The sequence below is a fragment of the Sorex araneus genome, chromosome 9 (assembly GCF_027595985.1).
Source record: "Sorex araneus isolate mSorAra2 chromosome 9, mSorAra2.pri, whole genome shotgun sequence".
NCBI classification, from domain to species: Eukaryota; Metazoa; Chordata; class Mammalia; order Eulipotyphla; family Soricidae; genus Sorex; species Sorex araneus.
The window spans coordinates 3,056,915-3,072,455 of NC_073310.1; the positions used below are offsets into that span (position 1 = coordinate 3,056,915).

A 15,541-nucleotide genomic window follows, 5' to 3' on the forward strand; every position below is an offset into this window, starting at 1 on the left:
CTGCCGGCGGGGGGGACCCTGGGCTCCAGCGGGCAGGGAAACCCGCCCCAACGGCCAGCCGCTCACAGCTGCCTGCGGATAAGAAGCCACAGCGGGGGCGGGGCTGAGGCCCGCTGCTGGCAGAGGCCCTCGGGGCCCCACTGGATGCCCCCCCATGCACGCCCCCCCAGCTGCTCCCCACGGGGCACCAGGGCAGGCGGGAGCAGCGCCGTCCCAGCAGCTGCCGTGGGGTTCTGGCCCCACCCCACCCCCCTTCGCTATTTCAGAAACAGGAATGTCCAAGTCTGAGAATTCCGCTGCTCAACAGAAATTTGCATTTAATGCCCACATGTGCTAGAGACGACAGGATTAGGGCAGGGCAGTGCAAGGAACGCACCGCCTCTGGGGGGAGAGGCACACCATGCACGCACGCACACACACATGTACAAACACACGCACACACATGGAGGCACGCACACACACACACACACACACACACAGAGTCCTTTGTGCCTCAAACATTCCAGACCACTTCATTCCTGCGAAGTGGCATCTTGGGGAAGGGTCAGGCCAAGAATCTCGGTGGTGAAGATCTCGGCGGTGATCTCCTCGGGAAGCTCGTCCTCGTAGGAGAACTCTGCGTCTGGCCCCGCAAGAAAAGACACACAACTGTCTTGCAGGCGACTCGGGTTCTGACCCCGGCACGGAGAGCAGTGGCAATGCATGAGGGGGGCAGTGCTGGCCCTGGTCTGGCTTGTGGGGGGGTGTCCAGAAACTGCAGGGGGGGCCAGCAGGGCGGGGCACAGACACCCTCACCGCAGCACTGCTGAGCACCTCAGAAACAGGGTGAGTCCACAGGACCCGGGGCTGCTGGGGGAGACCCTCAGGCAGCCGGGCCCCAGTCTCTGGGCAAGTCTCTGCCCCCCCACACCACAGAACTGCATCCCCTCCCGGCCGGCCCCACCCGGCTGGACAGGGGCTTGGCGCGCGGGCGGGGGCACCTGCGGGCACCTTCCGGAGAGCCTCTGAGCGAGGCCGTGGCGGGCTCCGACCTCCAGCCCTCGGGGTTCAGGCCGCAGAGCGTGGTCAGACAGTCGCGGAGCTCCTCCTCGGTCATGTGCTCGCCTGCGCCCGGAGTGGGGGGGTCAGCGCCCAGAAGCTCCCACCCCAGAGGCCGCGCCCCCCAATGCCCGCTCCTCCCGAGCTCTCGGGGCCGCTGGCAGGGCACGCGCGGGCACCCCCGGCCGCGTCACGGTGGGAAGGAGGGGTCAGAACACGCCAACCAAAAGCAAAACAGGGCAAAAAGCACGGCAAGGAAACCATAAAAGCGAGCTTCGTTGTTCGTTTCTGCCCCTACAGCACCGCCAGGCATCATAAAAGTGAACTTTTCCGAAAAGGCACAGGGCAGTGGACCGCGCAGGGCGGATACGCCGTGCGAGGAGCGGTGAAATCATGCGGCGGGAACGGGCTTGGAGAAGGGAGTTGGGAAGCCTCATGGGCCTGGGGTCTACAGGGCGGCAGGCACCGGAGGGGGGGACTCATCGCGGGACACTGGACTGCAGAACTGGGCGGGAGCGGGCGGATGCGAGCCCCGAGGGCGGGGCTGGGCTGGTGTCTGTCTGGGCGGGGGGGGGGGGGGCACGGAAAGCGGAGCCCCAGGCTGCAGCCACCAAACTTAACAACAAAGTGCCTGTCCCGGGGGCAGCGGCCCTGTGCTGGGGGTCCGTGCCGTGCCGTGACACTTGACTTTCCAGCATTGTAAACCATCGTGCCTTAATTACAAAATAGGATAGGATAAGGAAAGGGGAAGGGAAGGGAAGGGAAGGGAAGGGAAGGGAAGGGAAGGGAAGGGAAGGGAAGGGAAGGGAAGGGAAGGGAAGGGAAGGGAAGGGAAGGGAAGGAGCTCCTACATAAGAATCAATTGACATGAGTTAAGAACATGCCAAGGCATTCCGTGCGGGCCATGCGGACATGAACCCAGGGGTCCCTCGGCTCCTAGGTGCCCGTGGCCCCCGTGGCCCACCTCTGGTCAGCAGCAGCGTCAGGAAGTCCTCCCTGCGGATGGCCTTCTGGCCCTGGGCGTTGGTGTAGCCCAGCGTGTCGAAGCTGGCCTGGATGTCGCTGAAGGTGTTCCCAAAGGGGGGCCTGTGGTTCACGTAGAGCCTGAGGAAGTCCGGCAGGTTGATACTGTCGATGAGCTTCCCCGTCTCCACATACTCACTGAAGCGGATTTCATTGAACATGTTCTCAATCTGGGGAAGAGGCACGGGAGTCAGAGTGACGGAAACAGAAAAGGCACGAGCCGCACAGCTGGCCCACGGCCAGGGCAGGGCAGGATGTCCACTCTGGGATGTCCACTCCAGGCTGTCAGAAACCCACGGGCGGGGCCAGGCAACAGTCCAGCGGGGAGGGCGTTCGCCTTACACGCTGCCGCCCCGGCTTCAGTCCCTGGCATCCCACATGGTTCCTCCACCCCCGCCAGGAGGGATCCCTGAGTGCAGAGCCAGGAGGAACCCCTGGGCATCGCCAGGCGTGGCCCCCAAACGATAAATAGACAGAAATTCTTTTTTTCTCTCTTTTTTTTAGGTCACACCCGGCGATGCTCAGGGGTCACTCCTGGCTCTGCACTCAGGGATCCCTCCTGGCGGTGCTCAGGGGACCATATGGGATGCTGGGAATCGAACCCGGGTCGGCCACATGCAAGGCAAACGCCCTACCCGCCATGCTATGGCTCCAGCCCCAGACAGAAATTCTTGTACAATTATTTCTACTTTGGGGGGTGGCAGGGTCACATCCAGGCATGCTTAGGAGCAATTCCTGGCCCCATGCTCAGGAGTGAGCCCGGCGGGGGCCAAGCTGGGTGGTGCCTGGCGAGGGGCCCCGCTGAGCTGGGGCTGGAGAAACCCGAGGCGGGACTTCGTCACCGTGTGGGGCGGGCAGGTGGCGAGGCCTCTCCTGCTCCCGTCTGAGACGGTCTCGTGGTCACCCGGGCAGGGGCAGAGGTGACCGGGCAGGGCAGCCCCGAGCGCCGACCTGGGTGACGAGACTCCATGTACCCTGCAGGATGGGACACTCAGGGGACACGGCCGCTGGGGTCAGTCAGCGTGGGGCGACTGAGACCAGCCTCCCGGCCACGGCAGAGCCGTCCCCACCCTGTCACTCGGGTCTCCGAGAGCGGCCTCGGGCGGCCTCCAGGGCACCAGCTGGACTCAGGGCAAGTCAGGAAACAGGCCACAGGCCTTCATCGGCCACTCTGCTCTGAGGTGAGATGCCCCGTCCAGCTGCGGATGCCTGGATATTCACCCGCCTTATTCAGGGGGAGACACCTGAGCACCCCTGGGAGTGGGGGCCACCGTGTCCCTCGGCCCCAGTGAACCAGGCGTTATTCCGCCTGAACGGGAACAAAGGCGATTCAGGCGTCGGCTCCGACCAACGCACCCAGACTCAGAAAAAAACAAGTTCCAAGCAGGGGGAGCAGATAGGATGGGAGTGCAAAGGTCCTGAGGCTGCTTTTTTTAGGGTGAGGAGCAGGTTCCGGGGCAGAATTTATTTATTTATTTATTTATTTATTTATTTTGCTTTTTTTTTTTTTTTTTTTTTTTTTTTTTTTTTCTGCTTTTTGGGTCACACCCGGCGATGCACAGGGGTCACTCCTGGCTCATGCACTCAGGAAAACCCCTGGCGGTGCTCAGGGGACCATATGGGATGCTGGGATTCGAACCCGGGTCGGCCGCGTGCAAGGCAAACGCCCTACCCACTGTGCTATCACTCCAGCCCCTATTTTGCTTTTTGAGTCATATCCAGTGATGCACAGGGGCTCCTCCTGGCTCTGCACTCAGGAATTACTCCTGGCAGTGCTCAGGGGCCCAGAGGGATGCTGGGGATAAACCCGGTCGGCTGTGTGCAAGGAAAGGCCCTCCCCGCTGTGCTATCGCACCCGGCCCGGAACTGACTTTAGGGCTAAGTTGTCTACCTGGGCCCCCTCCCCCGGAAACAACAGCAGACAGCCCGGACAGAACACAGAGCAAACCCGGAAGGTTCCGGCCCCACCTTGACGTGGCCAGTGGGGGGGCGCACGCCCCGGGCCGCCCTCCCTGGCCCCTGGCCGCACCTTCTCCTCCGAGGGGTAGAAGCCGATGGCCCTCATGACGAAGGGCAGCTCGGAGAGCGCGATGTGCTCGGACACCTGCCGCGTGTCCGTGGTGTCGATGCCCTGGCTGCGCAGCTGCGAGTAGTAGAAGTAGTCCTCCAGCTCCTGCGGGGGCAGCGCTCAGGCTCCGCGCACTCGGACCCTGCCCGCGACACTAGCCTCCCCGCCCACACTCACCCTGTAGAACTTTCCTTCCCTGCCGCCAAACACCAGGCTATAGAAGGGAGCCAGGTCCTTGCCCCCGAGGGACACGGCGGCATCCAGGACACTGCGGGGACGGGAGGAGAGAGGTCAGCGGGCTCTGACCGCTGCAGCCTGGTTGAGGAGGCCCCTGCCCCAGGACAGCTGAAGGGGAAAACGCCAAGCCCAGGTGTGGGGCTGGGGCCCAGGGTGTCCCCGCCCCATACACACACACACACACACACACACACACACGCACGTACACACACATGCACACACACAGACACACACACACATGGACACACACATGCACATATGCACATACGCACACATGCACACACGCACACACACATATGCACACACGGACACGCACACTGTGGACATGCACACACGCGCACACACACACACACAGACACGCACACACGCACACAAACGCTGGTGCCTGTCCGCTGACCAGGGACAGGGCGCAGCACTAATTGCTCCCATCAAAACCACCGGGGACCTCGCCAGGCAGATAAAAATAACCCTCTGCTCTCTGACGCGGGGTCAGAGTGTCCGAAAATAGGCCCTTTCATGTAAGAAAACCTACTTTCCAAGGAGACCGAGTTTCCTGGTGCGGCGCTAACGGGGTGGGGGCCGTAGCAATTCGAGGCTGCCAAGTCAGGCCATTAGCCGCATGCCCGTGCAGACCCCAACAGGGAAGAGGCTGAGAAGCGGGACCTGGGGCCAGGGTCAGCCCTGGAGGAGGGTCAGGGCCTGGGGGCTCCCCTCCTCACCCCTCCGGCAGGGAGCCCCCAGTGCTCTCCAAGGAGGTTGGGGCGCCATCCCATCAGGGAAGCACCAGCGTATTAGACTCGGGAGCGCAATGAAGTGCTGATTAGCTTATAACGATCCTTTGTCCCCACAGTCACTCTGATGGGAATTCTGGGAAGTCTGGACCTTGGCCAGGAGCAGGAAGGCTCTGGAAAGTGGGCACCCAGCGCCCCCAAGAAGGAAGCTGTCCTACTGCCATGGGCACCCCCAGCCCTGAGAGGGATGTGGGATCCTCGAGGGGGGCCCAGGAAGGGGCCCCAGGGGCCGTCCAGCTTCCAACCCTCGGCTTGGCTCTCTTGGGCTGGGGGTGCTGCAGGGGGGCTGCAAACAGCCTGAGAACAGGGGGCCTGGGAAGGGGGGAGTCTCTGGAGCCAGTTCCTCCCGGGCTACTCTCCGGGGAAAGTTCCGGTGGCCCTGCAGGTGGGAGGGTGCGGGGGTCTGGGGTGGCCTTGCGGGTGGGGGGGTTGCTGGGGGGTCTGGGGTGGCCCTGCGGGTGGGGGGTGCGGGGGGGTCAGGGGCGGCCCTGTGGGTGGGGGGGTGCGGGGGTCAGGGTTGGCCCTGAGGTTGGGGGGTTGCGGGGGTCAGGGGCGGCCCTTCGGGTGGGGGGTTGCAGGGGTCAGGGGCGGCCCTTCGGGTGGGGGGGTGCGGGGTTGCAGGGGGGTCTGGAGTGGCCCTGCGGGTGGGGGGGTGTGGGGGCCTGGGGCAGCCCTGCGGGTGGGAGGGTGCGGGGGTCCAGTTCTGGTGTCAGGAGAACCCGGTGATCGGGGCTTGCTCTAAGCTGAGTGTGAGGGGGGTGAGCGGGCGACTGCCTGATACAGAAGCAGCAGTGGGCACCATCTCGGCCCCCAGTCTCCGTGCTCAGGGCAGCCGCCCCCCTCCTCTCCGGGACCAGGAGCCCCCCAGGGCAGAGCGCGGGCAGCCCCCTGAGGCTGAGGCCGGTGTGCACCTACACCGGGCAGCAGGGGGGCCCAAGCCTAAGACCCAGCTCTGCCCGCCCCGTCTGGCCTCTGGCCTCTCAGTGCTCCCCACAGGCTCCAGGAGCTGCCGCCTGCTCGGGCAGAGTGTGGGCGGGGCCGCAGTGGCTTCTGCACAGGGCGGGACCCTCCGCCCCCCCTCCCCCCCCCCCCCCCCCGCACACTCTCCCTGAACCTGAGGTTGATTCTCCACTGCACCACGGACCGGTCCTGCCCACCCGCCGTGAAGACGTAGCGGCCTTCGTAGGAGAGGCTCATGCTGGACACGCCGCTGGGGTGGCACACCATGGCACAGGTCTTGTGAGGGTTGCCGTCCACCGGCAGGATCTGGATGCCCACCTGGGGGGCAGGGAGGGGGCGCCTCAGCCGGGGGCGTCTGGGGGTAGGGTGGGCTCACACACCAGCCCCCGCAGGGCCGGCCCTAAGGGACCACGAGGTGCAGGACAGAGCAGGGGCTTTCTTCCCCCTCTCTGCCGCTGTCTGAGGCTTTCCAGAACAATCCGGCCGTGGTGACTGTATACTTCCCAGTGTAGATTGTTTGTGAAGTGTGCAACTGCCCGGAACTAATGTTCACATGCATTTAAAGAGAGTGTGTGCGTGTGTGTGTGTGTGTGTGCGCGCGTGTGTGTGTGTGTGTGTGTGTGTGTGTGTGTGTGTGTGTATGAATAAATCAGGAGCGGCTGGAGCGATAGCACAGCGGGTAGGGTAGGGCGTTTGCCTTGCATGCAGCCGACTGGGGTTGGATTCCCAGCATTCCACCTAGTCCCCCGAACACCGCCAGGGGTAATTCCTGAGTGCAGAGCCAGGAGGAACCCCTGAGCATCGCCGGGTGGGACCCAAAAAGCAAAGAAAAACAAAACCAAAAATAATTAGGAGGAACCATCCAGGCTGGGGAGACGCTCAGACAACCGAGCACCCGGATTCTCTCCCCAGCCCTCTGAGTCCTCCGAGCACAGACTTCGGGGGGGCCCAAAGCCAAGAGGGCGGGAAAGATGGACCTGGGGCAGCTCGTGTACGTGGGCCCAAGGGGTGGGGGGGCGCCGTCGCCTGGGCCCGCGCGGACGGCTACCTTGTCCCGGTTAATGAACACCAGGTAGCGCCGCTGCAGCTCCACGAAGGCCTTCACGGGCACCACCTGGACCTGCTGCACCGGGGACCCGAACACCGGCCCGAGGAGCGTCTTCCTGCGGCGGGAGAGACACGCGGGGAGCCTCAGGCCGCGCGGCCCGGGTGCGGGGTCGTCTGCCCCGAGCTGCTCCTGCACGAGGCTTTCCCCTTCCCCGCGGGTGGCAGGGGGAACCCCAGGCCCAGGGCTGAGGGACAAGGACAGGACGCCAGTTAGTAACCGCCAGGGTGGGCAGCTGCAAGAAGCGCGCCCCCCAGCGGCCAGGAGACCGGGAGGCAGCAGGGACCCCCAGGCCAGCCCCGGCCTCTGGGCCCTCTGCTGTCTGGGGGTGGCCCCGGGGACCAGCCGGGCCTCTCCCACTGTCCCCTCGTCCGTGCGCTTACAGAGCCAATCCTGGGCTGCCCTGTCCCTCACTGGTCACTTAGGGGTCACTTTCAGGTCACGGAGCTTCACTTCGACGGCCACCCGCAGGTGTGTGGCTCTCAGTCCCCGGCTCAGAGACGGAGCTGGGGCCACGGGCAAGTGACGCCTGACCCCAGTGCATTCAGGGCAAGAGCCCAGCGGGGAAGGCCACACCGAATCCACCCCTGCATCACACACAGTCACCCCCCCGCCCCACCCCCCGCCTCCCAGACAAGGGGAAGGAGTCCTGAGTGCAGGGGAAGCCCTGAGCACCACCAGGTGTGGCGAAAAGAAAAGTAATTGATCGATTTTAAAAAGTGCTAATAAGGAACCAGAGCAATAGCAGAGCAGGGAGGGCCTTTGCCTTGCACGCGGCCGACCCGGGTTCAACCCCTGGCATCCCATATGGTCCCCAGAGCACTCTCCGGAGTAATTCCTGAGTGCAGAGCCAGGAGTAACCCCTGAGCACTGCTGGGTGTGACCCAAAAAGCAAAAAAAAAATGCTAATAAATATAAATATTAGCACACAGGCCTCAATCTTTAACAATTAGTAATCTCTTATGCCAGGGCTTAATGGCTCCGGCGTGCGACTCAACAATCTCCACACACTTTCCTCTGAGGAAACTTTTTGGGCTAATTTTGAGCAGATTATTCATAACAAGAGATACAAAATAAATGTAGGTCCTGCTTTGGGGGCAGGCGTTGGGGGTCGGGGTGGGAACATTGGAAATGCGGCGGTGGGGAGTGTGATGGTGGCGGGAGTGGCGTGTTGGAGTACTGAATGTGACAAATGATTTGGATGAAACTTTATAAAATAAAAATATCATAAAAATTAAGTTAAAAATAAGAAGTGTGGGGCTGGAGCGATAGCACAGCGGGTAGGGCGTTTGCCTTGCGCGCGGCCAACCCGGGTTCGAATCCCAGCATCCCATAGGGTCCCCTGAGCACCGCCAGGAGTGATTCCTGAGTGCAGAGCCAAGAGTAACCCCTGTGCATCACCGGGTGTGACCCAAAAAAGCAAAAAAAAAAAAAAAGTGTGTCAGGTGGGGCCCCAGCAAGGTTCCCTGGGACCAGACAAGCTGTCGCCCCAGGCCGCAGGGCTCCGGGTTCGAGGCCTTGCCAGCCCCTACCCTGCCCCCCTCCAGGAACCTCCTCTCGTCTGTGGGGGACGGCCACTCCGCAGGGTCCCCACTCCCCACCCCACGCACCCCCCTCGCTGTGCCCCACGGCCCAGCCCCACCCCGAGCTGCATCTCCCGCGTCCCCACGGCACGCCATGTCCACCGCTGCCCCTCGCCCCCACCCGCCCGTGACGGCACCTCAGCTTCCTCCCTGCGGGGAGGGGACAGGCCAGCCACCACTGACCGGCACATTTTGGTGGTGGAGTTGAAGAGCTGGATCTTGTAGCCGCTGTTGCAGACGAGCAGGAAGAGCTCCTTGGCCAGCGGCGGGTACCACACCATGCAGGTGGGCGCGTGGCCCTGGTCGATGCGGTGCACGTCCAGCACTTCCAGGTGGTCCTTGTAGCTCCGGAGAAGGTCGTACTCAATCTGTGGGGAGCCGGGGGCCAGCGTGAAGACGGAGCCGAGGGAGACGCCCCTTGGGACGGGTCAGGCCTCCTGAGCGAAAGGCCCCAGGGTGGTCCCCATGAGCCAGAGCAGGAGCTGAGCCCGTGGCTGCCCGCCGCTGAGAAAACCCACGTTCAGAGGGTTCAGAGGGCCGGGCCAGAGACGGGGTGGGACAAGACGAGACAGACACTCAGCCCCAGCACAGCAAGTTGAACTGTTTTGTTGTGGGTCACACCCAGTGATGCTCAGGGGTCACTCCTGGCTCAGCACGAGAAATTACTCCTGGCCGTGCCCCATGGGACCACATGGGATGTTGGGGATCGAACCTGGGTCGGCCCCATGCATAGCCGGTGCCCTCCCCACTGTGCTACGGCTCCAGGCCCCCCGCTGGACTCTTACGCTCCACCTTTCACTCTCCACTGTCTGGGAAACCCCCTGGGGTAGAAACCAATTCCCACCTAAATCTCAGCACTTGAGGACAGAAAGAGGGGACAGAAGGGAGGGGCTCTTGCCTTGAGCGTGGCAGACCCAGGTCTGATCCCCACCACCCCGCTTGGTCCCCCAAGCACCTAGGAGTGAGCCCCAAGTACAGATCCAGGAGCAAGTCCTGAGCACCATTGGGTGTGGCCCCAAACCCAAAAATAAGTTATCTTAGCCGTGGAAGGTCAACACAACAGCCTGCGGGATTTCGCCCTGCCGGACCAGGAAGGATGGATGGGTGCAGAGATGGGTGCGTGGCGGGCAGGCAGCCAGGTAGGCAGGTGGGCGGGTGGCTGGTGCAGAGGGGACGGGTGGGTGGGTGGGCAGTGCGCAATGCACAGAGAATGGAGGAGCAGTGGCTGGTGGGATGGCGGAGGGTTAATGACAGGGTGGCTGGTGGGTGGATGATGTGGCAGAGAGACGGGTGGAGGGGTGGATTGGTGGCGAGGGAGGAAGGACGGGTGATGGGTGGGTGGACAGACGGGTCAGCGGTGAGGGAGGACGGACGGGTGATGGGTGGGTGATGGATGGAAGACGAGGACCAATGACCGGATGGACAGTCTAAAGGAATTCAGATCCGAAAGATCCAGAACCCTCCTGTTTGGGTTGTGGTTTGGGGGCCACACCCAGCGATCACTCCTGGTGGGGTTTGGGGGACCACATGGGGTGCTGGAGATGGACCCTGGGCCAGACAGTGCCAGCCATAGCTCCGGCCCCTGATTCGGACCTGCTGTCTTGGCCACGGTCCCTTTTGTGCTCCCCGCCTTGCCACTGTCCCTTCCATAACCCTGGACATCACGCATCCCCCCTGCGGTCCCCCCACTCCCAAGCCGGGTCACTGCCTTGTTACAGCCCAGGGTCGCTCGAGGGGGAGGGGGGGTGTGCGCCCGACGGTGTCCATCATTCCTCCGGCCGAGTCGGGGCGGCCCGCGGCTCACCAGCAGGCGGTCCACTCCCAGGGTCAGCAAGCGCGGCTCGCCGTTGTCCAGGTGGATCCCGAAGAGGACGGTGCGGATGCTTTTGCGGTGAGCGCGGAGCCGCGCCAGGTACTCCCAGACCCTCAGGCCGCCGCTCACCACCACCTTGTACACGGCCACGGTGAAGCTCACGTCCTGGGGGCAGGCGGCGCTGCTGGTTGGTTCCAGCCTTGGGCCCGTTCCCAGCAGTGCTCAGGGCCTGCTCCTGGCTCTGTGCTCATGGGTCGCTCCGGGTGGGGCTCGGGGACCGTGTGGGGTGCCAGAGGCCGAACCTGCGCCATCTGTGCACGAGGCAAGTGCCTGCCCGCTGCACCACCCTTCCAGCTCCACACAGCAGGACTCACACCTTGGAAAATGTATGACACTTGGGGCCAAAGTGACGGCCCAGCGGGGAGGGCGTTTGCCTCGCGTGCAGCTGGCCCGGGTTCCATCCCCAACATCCAACGGGGTTCCCCAAGTCCCACCAGGAGTGATTCCCAAGTGCAGAGTCAGAAGGAACCCCTGAGCACCATCTGGTGTGGCTCAAAAACAAAACAAAAAAATTAAAAATTAAAAAAAAGAATCTGGGGACTGGAGAGATAGCACAGTGGGTAGGGCCAAGTCAGGCTCCATCCTGGCTTGACCCATTTGATCCCTGTTTCTTTTTTTCTTTTTGGGTCACACCCGTCAATGCACAGCGGTTTACTCCTGCCTCATGCACTCAGGAATTACTCCTGGCAGTGCTCGGGAGACCGTATGGGATGCTGGGAATCGAACCCAGCTTGACCGTGTGCAAGGCAAATGCCCTCCTCACTGGACTATTGCTCCGGCCCTCTAAGAAAAGGGTTTTAAGCATGATTTCAGGCACCGTGGCTTATAGCACTGCTAACAGCAGGGTTTCCTGCATCGGGCATTCCAGCATCACGCCCTCCCTAGGGTGTCCACTCCGCTCTCCCGTGTTCCAAGGCAAACGCCCTACCGCTGTGCTACTGCTCCAGGCCCCCCATATGCTCCCTGAACACACATTAGGAGCAAACCCCGAGCACTGCCAGGTGTGGTCCCAAAAGAACAGCAAAGAAAGACAAACTACAATGCCAGGACTCCAGCGAGAGCAGAGGGCCTGGGGAGCAGGCTTGGCCTGGCGGGGACCTAATTTCACCCCCAACAGCACATGGCTTTCACGCACCGCCCTGCTGACCCTGGTGGTCCCAGACCCTGCTGCCCAGCACTCGACCTGCACGGTGCAGAGGCCGAGGAATGCTGGGAGTGTCCCTGAGCACTGCTGGAAGGACCCCCCAGCCCTGTAAAAATGCACAGCTGTGATTCAGCGGGGCTGACGGTAGCCGAGGCTCCCGCCCCCGGGTTCCAGTGGAAGAGTATTTTCCCTCTTAGTTTCCTGCGCGGTTTTTTTTTTTTTTTTTTGCTTTTTGGGTCACACCTGGCGATGCACAGGGGTTACTCCTGGCTCTGCACTCAGGAATCACTCCTGGCGGTGCTCAGGGGACCCTATGGGATGCTGGGAATCGAACCCGGGTTGGCCATGTGCAAGGCAAACGCCCTCCCCGCTGTGCTATCGCTCCAGGGCCTCCTGTGCAGTTTTGAGGCCTCGCCCAGCGCTGCTCGGGAATCACCCTTGTCGGTGCCTGCGTGTCCCTACGCCTGCGGGGACCCAGCCCAGGCCCGCCCCGGGTCAGGCTAGTGTCCACTCCTGGACAGAGGCGCCCCCCCTCCCCATCCGTCGGGGTCCGCAGCCCCGGGCGAGCACACACCGCGGTGGCCATGTACTGCGAGTCGTAGGAGAAGCTGATGTGGGTCACGCTGGCCCTGGAGTAGTGGAAGGGCTGCGGGATCTCGTTCTCCAGGGACATGGAGTCCAGGATGTGCACCGTCCCGTCCGTGAAGCCCACGCCCAGCAGGCCCCCTGCAAGCAGAGCGAGGGCCGGCCTGAGCCAGCAGCCAGGTGGGGGGCGGAGGGGGGGGCGCGGTACGTAGCCCTCGGCCCCCAGGCCTGGGCACAGAGGGGAAGCGGGGCCCACGGGGTGGGGGGGCGCTCAGGGGCCCACACCTTCCGGGTTGTAGCTGAGACTCTGGACCCCGAGGCCTCTCTCGAAGACCCTGCTGAACAGGTAACTCTTCTTCTCGTAATTCCACACCTTGATCATCCCGCAGAAGCTGCCGATGGTGACCAGGGGCTGGTAGGGGTGGCAGCAGACAGCGCAAATGGCGTCCCTGGGCTCGAACAGCAGCTTCTCCAGCTTGGTCCCTTCTGTCGTTAAGTGGTATATCGTGGCGTCAGAGGTCCCGATGATAAGATTCCTGTGTGCCGAGCAGAGAGCCTGAGTGGGAACCACCCGGGCCTCCGCACCGGCAAGGGCTCCTAATTGCACGCAAACTGCCTCTGTCGCTGTAATTTACTGACATTATTAACCCAAAGGCTCCAAAAATCCACCCGGGTCCCCCGACTGCCTCCATTTGCAAGTGAAAAAGGCCCCATTTCGACATGCAAATGGAGTCCTCAAGCATGCAGATGGACTGTCCCCGGCACAATTAGCTAATCTGCGCATGCAAATATTCATTTGCGTATGCAAATACGGAGCTGGGCGCACACATACAGATGTGCAGGCAAATACTGCAAGGGCAATTAAGCAGCTTCACAGATAATTCCGTCTCGAAATGTTATGGCTATTAATTATCAAATGCCTTTATCTGCAGTGGCAGGGACAAAGCCGGCTCGGGGACGGGAGCAACTGCAGTGCGGGGACAGAAGCTCCGGGGCTCAGCCCTTCACACCCGGCTTGTTTTTCTCTTTGGGGTGACCAGCAGGGCTAGCCAGTGAGGTGTCAGGGAGGTCATGCGGTGCCGGGGGGTCAGCTCCGGGCCTCAGTCACGATGCGGGGCCGAGGACCGCTGTCTGGACCCTCCCCAGGCCCCGGTTCCAACTCTAAGAGTCTTCCTATTTTTTGGGGGGGTCACACTCTGTGACGCACAGGGGTCACTCCTGGCTCTGCACTCAGGAATTACCCCCAGTGGTGCTCAGGGAACCATATGGGATGCTGGGAATTGAACCCGGGTCGGCCACGTACAAGGCAAGCACCCTCCCCGCTGCGCTATTGCTCCAGCCCCTCTAAGAGTCTTCTGAGGGTAGGAGAGACAGTACAGTCTCACTCGTGGCCAACCCTGGCTCGATCCCCGGCATCTCATATGGTCTCGTGAGCACTGCCAGAAGTGTGTTCCGAAGGCAAACCCGGGAGTAAACCCTGAGCACGGCGGGGTGTGGCAAATACCAAAGCCAATCAAACAAACGGACTCATCTAAGAAAGCTTTCAAACAAGAATTAAAATAAAACAGTGAGGTTCTTTGTTTCTGTTTTGGGGCCACATCCAGCAACCCTCAGGGGTGACTCCTGGCAGTGCTTGGGGGACCATACGGAGTGCCAGGGATGCTCGAGGGCCTATAGGGGGTGCGGGGATCGAACCCCTATCAGCGTGCCAGGCAGGCACCCCACCCACCCTGCCTTACTATCACACTGACCCCCGGAATAGTAAGGCTCTTCAGCAGGTAATGGTTGCCACGAGGTCTCTTCGAAGGCCAGGGGCTGGGCCAGGGCTGTCTGGTGTCCAGTCCGGGAAGGATGGACTTTTTTTTTTTTTCTTTTTGGATCACACCTGACGATGCTCAGGGCTTCCTCCTGGCTCTGCACTCAGGAATCACTCCTGGCAGTGCTCAGAGAACCACATGGGATGCCTCGGATGGAACCCAGGTTGGCCATGTTCAAGACAGACGCCCTCCCCGCTGTGCCGTCGCTCCAGCCCCGAAGGATGGACTTTTGCAGGCGGCAGCACAGGTGAGTCGCTCCACCGGCCACTCACCTCACGACAAAGCGGTCGCCGGCCAAAGTGCAGTCTTCGGGGTAGTCAGACTTGGGCGGCGGGGGCGCCGCGGGGGTCCGGGCGAAGGACAGAGCCCGGATGGGGCTCAGCTTGAAGCCGCTGTACCAGTTAATAATGGACAGCGAGCGGTCGTAGAACTTGATGCTGCCCTTGACGTCCCCGGTCACGATGTAGCTGAAATGGGGCGAAACGGCCCTCGGTGAAATCCTGGCGGGAGGGACCCTCGGATCCCCCCGGCGCTACTCGGGTTCTGGCCCCTGGAACTTGCTGCCACCGCGGCTGATTCTACTGCTATCCCCACGTGCCCGGAGGAGAGAAAGAAGCCTGGACACTTGCTGCGGGGGCTGGAGACATGACTGTCGTGCGGGAGTTCTGGGTTCCACCCCCCCAGCACCATAAGGGCCCCTGAGCACCCCTGGGTGTGACCCCTCACCCCCACAAAAATTGAAGTTTCCTAGGGGTTTTCAGCTTTAACTAGAACGCTCAGTTAAGTTAGAATCTCAGATAAACAGCACAGCGGGGAGGGCGCTTGCCTTGCACATGGCTGACCCGGGCTCCGTCCCCGGCACCCCCGAGGGTCCCCTGAGCACCACCAGAAGTAATTCCTGAGTGCAGAGCCAAGAGGAACTCCTGAGCACTGCAGGATGTAGCCCCCGAAAGAAAAAGACAACAACACAAAAGGCTTTCCGATAAACCGTAGTGCAAGTCTGCCGGGATGTTGCGTGGGACGCACAGACCCAGGAGGGCCTTCCTGAGTGGGGGGCCTGGCCTGAGGGGACACAGGGGGTGTCCAGGCTCCCGCCCCTCTCCTGGGTGCTGGGCCGAGGGCACGACACAGGGCCCAGGCACGGCCTCGCGGGGCGACGCTACGCAGAAAACAGCCTAGCAAGAGAAAGAACTCTGCCATAATCTACACCCACCGGGGGAGCCGGGGGGGGGGGTGTGAATTGGGAGCGGGGGGGCGGGGGGGAGTGAATTTGCTCTCGAAGTGGCTGGGTCAGCTGTTGGTTTCCCATTAGCTAAG

At 62.3% G+C, this 15,541-nt stretch overlaps 1 protein-coding gene across 1 annotated transcript in view; it reads right to left on the reverse strand.

The window, feature by feature from the left end:
- Window positions 1-349: 349 nt before the first annotated feature.
- CFAP251 (cilia and flagella associated protein 251) overlaps window positions 350-15,541 on the reverse strand; it is a 30,246-nt gene continuing 15,054 nt past the window's right edge. The window contains exons 11-22 of the mRNA XM_055147196.1: window positions 14,497-14,691; window positions 12,693-12,943; window positions 12,397-12,548; window positions 10,610-10,783; window positions 8,989-9,173; window positions 7,166-7,280; window positions 6,272-6,435; window positions 4,307-4,397; window positions 4,091-4,234; window positions 2,003-2,231; window positions 991-1,104; window positions 350-622 (exon numbers count right to left, since the gene is read on the reverse strand). Of these exons, the coding sequence (XP_055003171.1) occupies window positions 513-622; window positions 991-1,104; window positions 2,003-2,231; window positions 4,091-4,234; window positions 4,307-4,397; window positions 6,272-6,435; window positions 7,166-7,280; window positions 8,989-9,173; window positions 10,610-10,783; window positions 12,397-12,548; window positions 12,693-12,943; window positions 14,497-14,691 (1,924 nt within the window). The 3' untranslated portion in view covers window positions 350-512. The remainder of the gene's footprint in view (window positions 623-990; window positions 1,105-2,002; window positions 2,232-4,090; window positions 4,235-4,306; window positions 4,398-6,271; window positions 6,436-7,165; window positions 7,281-8,988; window positions 9,174-10,609; window positions 10,784-12,396; window positions 12,549-12,692; window positions 12,944-14,496; window positions 14,692-15,541) is intronic.